The 8,855-nt window shown below is 51.0% G+C and overlaps 1 protein-coding gene across 1 annotated transcript in view; it reads right to left on the bottom strand.

The window, feature by feature from the left end:
* The window catches only part of TMEM266 (transmembrane protein 266), an 85,826-nt gene that overhangs the window by 55,968 nt on the left and 21,003 nt on the right, over positions 1–8,855 (bottom strand). Inside the window, exon 4 of the mRNA XM_007462443.1 lies at positions 7,862–7,935. Coding sequence (XP_007462505.1) covers positions 7,862–7,935 — 74 coding nt within the window. The remainder of the gene's footprint in view (positions 1–7,861; positions 7,936–8,855) is intronic.

Raw genomic sequence — 8,855 nt, 5'->3', positions numbered from 1 at the left:
AAAAAAAAAATTCCTATGATAAACCATAATGGAAAAGAATATAAAAAAGTATATGTATATGTATAACTGAATCACTTTGCCGTATAGCAGAAATTAACACAACACTGTAAATCAACTATACTTCAAAAAATTAAAAAAAAATTTTTTTAAGCGAATATTGCAATAAAGCAAGTCACAGGAATTTTTCGATTTCCCAGTGCATATAAAAGTTATGCTTACACTACACTGTAGTCTATTAAGTGTGCAATAGCATCACGTCTAAAGAAATAACGTATATACCTTGGTTAAAACATACTTATTGCTAAAAAATGCTAACCATCTGAGTCTTGAGCAAGTTGTAATCTTTTCGCTGTGGAGGGTCTTGCCTCGATGTTGATGGCTGCTGACTGATCAGGGTGGTGTTTGCTGAAGGTTGGGTGACTGTGGTGATTTCTTAAAATAAGATAACAAGAAGTTCGCTGCTTGGATTGATTCTTCCTTTCACAAATGATTTCTCTGCGGCAGGCAATACTGTCTGATTGCGTTTTACCATAGTAGAACTTCTTTCAAAATTGGAATCAATCCTCTCAAACCCTGCTGCTGCTTCATCAACTAAGTTTATGCAACATTCTAAATCCTTTGTTGTCGTTTCAGCAATCTTCACAGCACCTTCACCAGCAGTAGATTCCATCTCAGGAAACCACTTTCTTTGCCCACCCATAAGAAGCAAGTCCTCACCTATTAAAGTTTCTTCATGAGACTGCAGTAATTCAGTCACATCTTCAGGTTCCACTTCTAAGTCCAGTTCTCTTGCTATTTCTACCACATCTGCAGTTATTTCTTCCACTGAAGTCTTGAACCCCTCAAAGTCATCCATGAGGGTTGGCATCAACCTCTTCCAAACTCCCATTAATGCTGCTATTTTGACTTCTTCCCATGAATCATGAATGTTCCCAATGGCATCCAGAATAGTGAATCCTTTCCAGAAGGTTTTCAATTTACTTTGCCCAGATCCATCAGAGGAATCACTATCTGCAGCAGCTAGAGCCTTACAAAACGTATTTCTTAAAGAATAAGACCAAAAAGTCAAAATTACTCCTTGATCCATGGGCTGCAGAATAGATGTTAGCTGGCATGAAAACAACATGAATCTCCTTGTACATCTCCATCAGAGCTCCTGGGTGACCAGGCACATTGCCAGTGAGCGGTAATATTTGGAAAGAAAGTAGGTATCAACAGTGGGCTTAAAATATTCAGTAAACCGTACTGTAAAGAGATGTGCTGGCATCCAGGCTTTGTTGTTCCATTTTACAGCACAGGCAGAGTACACTTAGCATGATTCTTAAGGGCCCTAGGATTTCCAGAATGGTAAATGAGGATTGGCTTCAGCTTAAAGTCACCAGCTGCCTAAGACCCTAACAAGAGAGTCAGCCTGTCCTTTGAAGCTTTGAAGCCAGCACTGACTTTTCCTCTCTTGCTATGAAAGCTCTAGACGGCATCTTCTTCCAATAGAAGCCTGTTTCATCTACACTGAAAGTCCTTTGTTTAGCGTAGCCACCTTCATTCATGATCTTAACTAGATCTTCTGGATAACTCGCTGCAGCTTCCACATCAGCACTTGCTGCTTCACCAGGTACTTTTACGTAATGGAGATGGCGTCTTTCCATCAGCCTCATGAACCAAACTCTGCTAGCTTCCAACTTTTCTTCCGCAGCTTCGTCGCCTCTCTCAGCCTTCACAGAATTAGGCCTTGCTTTGGAGTAGGCTTTGACTTAAGGGAATGCTGTGGCTGGTTTGATCTTCTATCCAGACCACTACAACTTTCTCCATAGCAGCAATAAAGCTATTTCCCTTTCTCAGCCTTCGTGTGTTCTCTGGAGTAGCACTTTTAATTTCCTTCAAGCAAGTTTCCTTTGCATTCACAACTTGGCTAACTGTTTGATGCAGGAGGACTAGTTTCTGGCCTGTCTCTGCTTCTGACATGCCTTCCTCACTAAGCTTCACCATTTCTAGCTTTTGATTTAAAGTGAGAGATGTGTGACTCTTCTTTTCACTTGAACACTTAGAGGCCATTACAGAGTTATTAACTGGCCTAATTTCAATACTGTGTCTCAGTGAATAGAGAGGCTGAGGGAAGGGAGAGAGACTGGGGAACAGCTGGTGGGTGGAGCAGTCAGAACACACAAAACATTAATCGATTAAGTTTGCCGTCTTACAAAGGATTCGTCTCCAAAATTTACAAGCAGCTCATGCAGCTCAATATCAAGAAAACAAACAACCCAATTCAAAAATGGGCAGGAGACCTAAACAGACATTTCTCCAAAGAAGATATACAGACTGCCAACAAACACATGAAAGAATGCTCAACATCACTAATCATTAGAGAAATGCAAATCAAAACTCCAATGAGGTATCACCTCACACCAGTCAGAATGGCCATCATCAAAAAACCTAGAAACAATAAATGCTGGCGAGAGTGTGGAGAAAAGGGAACCCTGTTGGTGGGAATGTAAATTGATACAGCCACTATGCAGAACAGTATGGAGGTTCCTTAAAAAACTACAAATAGAGTTGCCATATGATCCAGCAATCCCACTCCTGGATATATATCTGGAGAAAAACATAGTCTGAAAGGATACAGCACCACAAAGTTCTTTGCAGCACTGTTTACAATAGCCAAGACATGGAAGCAACCTAAATGTCCATCGACAGGTGAATGGATAAAGAAGATGTGGTACATATATACAATGGACTATTACTCAGCCATTAAAAAGAATGAAGTAATGCCATTTTGCAGCAACATGGATGGACCTAGAAATTGTCATACTGAGTAAAGTAAGTGAGACAGAGAAAGAGAAATATCATATGATATCGCTTATATGATACAAGTGAACTTGTTTACAAAACAGAAACAGACTCGCAGACTTAGAGAACGGAATTTATGGTTACCGGGGGGAAGGGATAGTTAGGGAGTTTGGGATTGACATGTACACACTGCTACGTTTAAAATGGATAACCAACAAGGACCTACTGTATAGCACAGGGAACTCTGCTCAATATTATTTAACAACCTAAATGGGAAAAGAATTTGAAAAAGAATAGATACATGTATGTATATACCTGAATCACTTTGCTGTACACCTGAAACTATCACAACATTGTTAATCAACTATACTCCAACATAAAATAAAAAATTAAAAATAAATTTAAAAAAAAGCACAACCCTCTTGCCTTCCATCTGATGACTGAGGCTCACCAGGGACCCCCTGGGAGGAGGGAGCAGGCAGGAGAGGGACCCCTCACAGATCCAGAATCTTGGGGTGGCTGCTGATGTGCACAGATGAGGGAGGCCCTGGCTCAGTTTAGTTTGGCAACGGCCCTCGCTTGGCACACAGCACAGGTAACCCAGCAGGCCAGACTCCCTCGAGACCCAGCGCAGCCCAGGACAACTTTAAGAGGCAGTGCCGGGGAGAACGAGGTGGCCCTAATAGCTGATGTTAAAGGAAACCTTGATCAACTGACAGGTAGATACACAAAATGTGGTCTATCCATACAATGGAATAGTATCGAGACATAAAAAGGAACAAGGCACTGATGCATGCTGCAACATGGATGAACTTGAAACTGTGCTGCATGAAAGGGCCAGACACAAAAGGTCATACGTCGGGCTTCCCTGGTGGCGCAGTGGTTGAGAGTCTGCCTGCTGATGCAGGGGACACGGGTTCGTGCCCCGGTCCAGGAAGATCCCACATGCCGCAGAGCAGCTGGGCCCATGAGCCATGGCTGCTGAGCCTGCGCTCCACAACGGGAGAGGCCACGACAGTGAGAGGCCCGCGTACCACAAAAAAAAAAAAAAAAAAAAAAAAAAAGTCATACATCATACAATTCCCCTTAATATCCAGAAGAGTTAAGTTCATAGAAATAGAAAGCAGATTAGTGGTTGGCAGTGGCTGGGGAAAAGGGGAGATGGGGGAGTGGCCGCTTAATAGGGACAGGGTCTCCTTTGGGGGTGATGAAAATGCTTTGGAACTAGGAAGGGGTGATGGTCACACAACACTGTGTGTGTGCTAAATGCCACTGAACCTTTAAAATGTTTTGTTATGTAAATTTCACCTCAATTGAATCCTAATAATAATAAATAATAGGAGGAGGACGAGGAAGAGGACGCAGCAGCTGCAGCCACTACCTTGAGGCTCCTGTCTAGAAGGCCAGCCGTGGGTTGGCTTTCTCCTCTCCCAGGAAGAGCAGGGCCTCTCTGCATCTCCACCCCAATTAGGGGATGGGACCGACACCCCATGACCTGTACTAAGGCCCTGCTGCAGGGTAGCCCAGCCTGGCTGGGCCCCAAGGCCTCATGCGGTCTCAGGAAGAGTTGCTGGCCTCCCTGGTGGCAAGTGGCTGCTGGGCCTGGTCTTAGCCAAGGGCAGGGGGGCACTTTGGAAACACCGTTAGCACAATTCTCCATCTGGATTCCGAAGGCTCTGCCCCATCTCGGTGCTGCAGGGCCTCATGGAAGTGGGATGACCCTGCCTGACCTAGCACGGCAGGACCCAGAAGCCTCCCAGGCACCCATTTTTACCTCGGGCCCCTGTAGGGCACCCACACAGCCTGACTGGGTGCGGGGCGCCGGCTCTCACTACTTTGAAAAGCACCTGCCTCACTGGTGAATAGCTCGGCCTATTTGAATAGATGCCCTCAAACTGAGGCCAAACCAGCCCTGCACTTCTCTTCTGTGGGCCTAGCTCTGTCCTCCGGGGCATCTTCCCTGGAGCCGCCCTCAGAGCTCTGAGATGGTCAAGGATGGGCTGGCCCACTGCACACCCACCCTGAGGCCTGCATCTGTCCCGCCTGCAGGCCTGGCAGGTTTCTGTTCCTCCTATAGGCCTCAGTTTCCTAACTCACAAAGTGTCCCGCCCAATTCAGGGGCTGTCCTAAAGCTCGGTTGAGACAAGGGGTGGAATATCGCTCAGCACAAGGTGAAAGGCTGCCTGGCACCAGGAGTCCTTTGGGTTGGACTTTCTTGGAATTTGCCTGTGACACCACACCCATGTTAAGTCATCTGGCTAGGACTGACCCCCACCCTTGGCCTGCAGCCATTTCCCAGAGGAAGAAAGGCCAGCCCTGAAGGGGTGGCATTCGCTTCTCCCTAGGTGAGGCGGCGTGCCAGTTGTGCTGGGTTTGTAGTCAGAGGTATTCCAGGGCTGGGCTTTTTCTTTCTCAGTTGCTGGCCCAGGCCCTTCCCCCAGATTCTTGGTCTGCTCCCCACCTGCCAGCACTAGGGCCATGGGGAGGATGCAGTGGTGACGGACCAGACGAAGAGTCCAGAGCCTTGGGCCACTTTTGGTGGGAACTGGCTATGTGACCCTGGGCTGCCGTCCTCATCCATGTGGTTTTAAAGGGACACTGCTGGCATTTTCAGCAGGCAAATCACGCAGGGCCTGCTCTGTGGCTGAGGGATGTTTGGCTGCCCTGGCCCTTCCCACTAGAAAGGGGGGAGTCATTGTGCCCCAGTCATTGTGAGAAGCACAGACACCTTTGCACATTTCCAGCCCTCCGGGGAGCAGGGGGAGGGGGCCTCTATGGGACTGTTCTAACCTCTTTGGATGCTAGGTTCTCCTGGGAGCTCCGTGGAAACCCCGGCTTGCTAGCTGGGCTGCCTCCTCACGAGATCACTGGGTACCAGCCCCTCTGCTCACGCTGGGCTGGGTGTACTGGGGGAGGCAGGTCTCCCTGGTTACTTTCCTGTGACGCCTCTGTTACCCCTCTGTTATTCCTGTTGCCCCGTTACTCCTCTGTTACCCCTCTGTTACTCCCACCTTACAGCTCCACCCCCACCCTCACCATCTCTAACCAGGTCCAAGGTCACAGTCATCCTCCGCCAGCCCCCAGCTCTCCCTGCTGAGCCTGTGGGAAGCCCAGCCTCTTCCGTGGCATGGTGGGGGGGGGGCGGAGGGGGGGGATCTGAGGCCGCGATTCCTCTGCACTGGCGCTTGTCTGTTTCAGGTGGCTCGTCTTCGGCAGTGACAGGAAGGGAATGCCAAATTAACACTGGGTAATAAATTCTGCAAAGCCAATAAAACCAAAGCAGAGGGATAGATGGAAGAACCGCAGCAACTGATTAAACATTTTTGTTGGCAGTCACAGACACATGGCACATTTTCCAAGGTTTGCATCAAGGAGACATCTGTCCACGGCCCATGTGTGCATGGGAGGGAATCCCAGTGAGTGGAGACAAAGGGGGCCAGGAGGGCAGGACCCTCCAAGGGGCAGCAGGCTGGGGAGCAGGCACTATTCGGGGGTCTGAGGCACCTCCAGGGCAATGACCTCGGCGAGCTGTTAGGGACGCTTCCCAGGAAGGGCAGTGTTGGAGTCCTCGCCTGCCAACCCCGTGGGCTGTGGGAGCCGAGGCCTGGGAAAGAATGTTCCATGCTTGGAATGCCTGCTGACCAGCCCCACCACACCCCATACCCAGACTCAGGATTCTGGATTCAAGGTCTGAGGCCCAGGCCTCCCCTGAGTCTGAGAGAGAAAGTGCGTGCCATTAGATGGGGTCAGAGCCAGCCCAGGAGGACCCTGGGGTGCCTAACTCCTTGGGCTTCCTGATCACAGTACAAAAAACATTTCCTCCGTACCTCCACCCACAGCACTGCTCTCCCGGAGCATCCTTCCTCCTTCAAGGCCCCGCTGGGCTCTGGAACTCAGAGCCCCCTCTGCCTCTGAGACCCTTGCTGGTGTAAGCTGCGTGTGTGTGTGTGTGTGTGTGTGTGTGTGTGTGTGTGTGTGTGTGTGCGCACACGTGCAGGCGTACACGCCACCCCAGCAGGCTCTGTACCGTATTCCTTTCTTTCCGCCCACGCTTGCTGACCATGCTGAAAGGCCCCACTGGGGCTCTACATGGGCTAATTTGGACCTGTGGTCGTGGGGCTGAGGGCACACACAGGGAGTGGGCCAGTGGCCAGCTGACTTGGGCCCGTCTTCTGTTAGGAGGAACAGAATTTCCACACAAAACTCTCCAGTCCTTCAAAGACCCGCCACTGTGCACAGGATGAAGCCCAGTCTTCTCGGCTTCCCCTGAAGACCCTGCAGGGAGCAGCCCCAAGTCAATGCCCCTGAAACACAGGCCAGGGGGTCACTGTGAGAGGCTGGGAGCTGCTCAGAGGATGCGTCACTCACCCCCATGTCAAGGTGGGGGAACCGTTCCCACACATTTCAGACCCACTCAGGGCTATGAGCTCCCACCAAAACCCAGGGCCCACGAGCTTCCAGGTGCTTTTTCCCTCTTATCTCACACATAGAGATACGGACTCAGGCTTCATCAGCTGGCTCTAGCAACGGCGAAGGGCACCCATGCTCCCTCATCCCAGACACGTGCCCCTTTGCTCCCACAGAGGGGGCACAGCTCAGTCTAGCCAGACCGTGTACCCACTGAAGCACTGGGTCCAGTCCACTGCCCGGCCCTGTGACTCCGCCCTCTCTGCCCCCTGGGCCTCGGCCCCGAGGGGCAAGTCACCTACGTACCCAGGACCGTGGCCACAGCGTCCTAATCAGTCTCCCCACCTCCAGGCCCCCTGGGCTTCAGCCCGGCCTCCGCCTTCTCCTTACCAGTCACACAAACTATTTGCTCTCCTTCAACTATGTCTCACTCAGTCTCACCTTCACAGATGTCATCATCTACCCTCACCTGGACGACACCTGCTCACCGTCTGGGTCACCCGCTGAGGCCCAGCACAGAACTCAGCTCCCTGCATCGTGTCTCCCTCTTTGCAGCCTCAAGGTCTAGCAGAGGGTCTGTCATTAGAAAGTGTTTAGAGAATAAAGCTTGGTCTCCCCGGGCCAGGAGTTGCCCTAAAGAGATGGTCACAGGGCCCAAGTCTCGACCTACCTCTGAGAAGAACACTGAGAGAATGACCAGACTGATCCAGTGTATCACGCCAGCAAACTGGAATGCACTGGAAACTGCAAGCACAATAACAGGGGCCAATTTTAGGAGCAAGGAATTAGGTGCAACAGCAGAGGGGGCCTCACAGCGTGGAGGCAGGCCTCCAGGAGCCCAGAGCATGAGTATTTAGATGTGGATGCATTCGGGCCAGAGAACACCAGGCAGCTTTAAGAGGTGTCTGTGATGGAGGTGGTAGGAGGCTGGTGGGCCGGTGATGCTGTTCTTCCCTCCATCCAACGGGCTGCCTCTCAGAGCTCCAGCTCAGTCCCATCAGCCGCCGTGGGCTTTGTGCCCAGAAAGAAGCCTTCCAGGGGAGCCTTCCAGAGGGAGCAGGAAGACATCTCAGACCTGGGTGGGCAGCTTCGGTCAGATCTAGATGAGCTTCCAGAAATCCCCACAATTCACCCCCAAAGCACCGTGCCCTGTGAGTGGGGCTTAAGGCAAGCTTACTCTGACTTCTCATTCTGAAAATTCTCAGTGGCTGAGACGGCGGCGTCAGCCAGGGTCTTCTGGGGGAGAAGGCAGGAGCCGGGACTGGAGAGGACACCAGTGGTGGGGCAGGGTGTCAGCCTCCCGAAAGTGGCAGAGCGAGCAGCTGGGGGCTTCCACGCCTCCGGACGCCAGAGTATGAGCGGGGAGAGCTATCGGCCACTGAAAGCTCCCACCCCACCTTCCACCAGGCAATCCTTGGCATTAAGGCAGCACCTCTGGCAGGCCCTTTCACAATACAGGGGCCGTGACCAGCCTCTGAGCTGTAGCGGAGCATAGTTTATCAGGGAGTAAGGCCAAAAGTAGGGTGCTGGGGCCCAGGACAAGGTCAGATGGGCTCTGATGGAGAGTGGGTGGGAGGGGATGCCCCCTCAGAGGGCCAGCCTAAAAGAGGTACTGGTAGAACGTCCCCGGACAGTGGGGCAGGACCAAAACAAGGTGCAGGAAT

This window comes from Lipotes vexillifer, unplaced genomic scaffold, assembly GCF_000442215.2.
Source record: "Lipotes vexillifer unplaced genomic scaffold, Lipotes_vexillifer_v1.1 scaffold1456, whole genome shotgun sequence".
NCBI classification, from domain to species: Eukaryota; Metazoa; Chordata; class Mammalia; order Artiodactyla; family Lipotidae; genus Lipotes; species Lipotes vexillifer.
The sequence above is the reverse complement of the archived record's forward strand: the minus strand, read 5'-3'. Positions and strand labels throughout refer to the sequence as shown.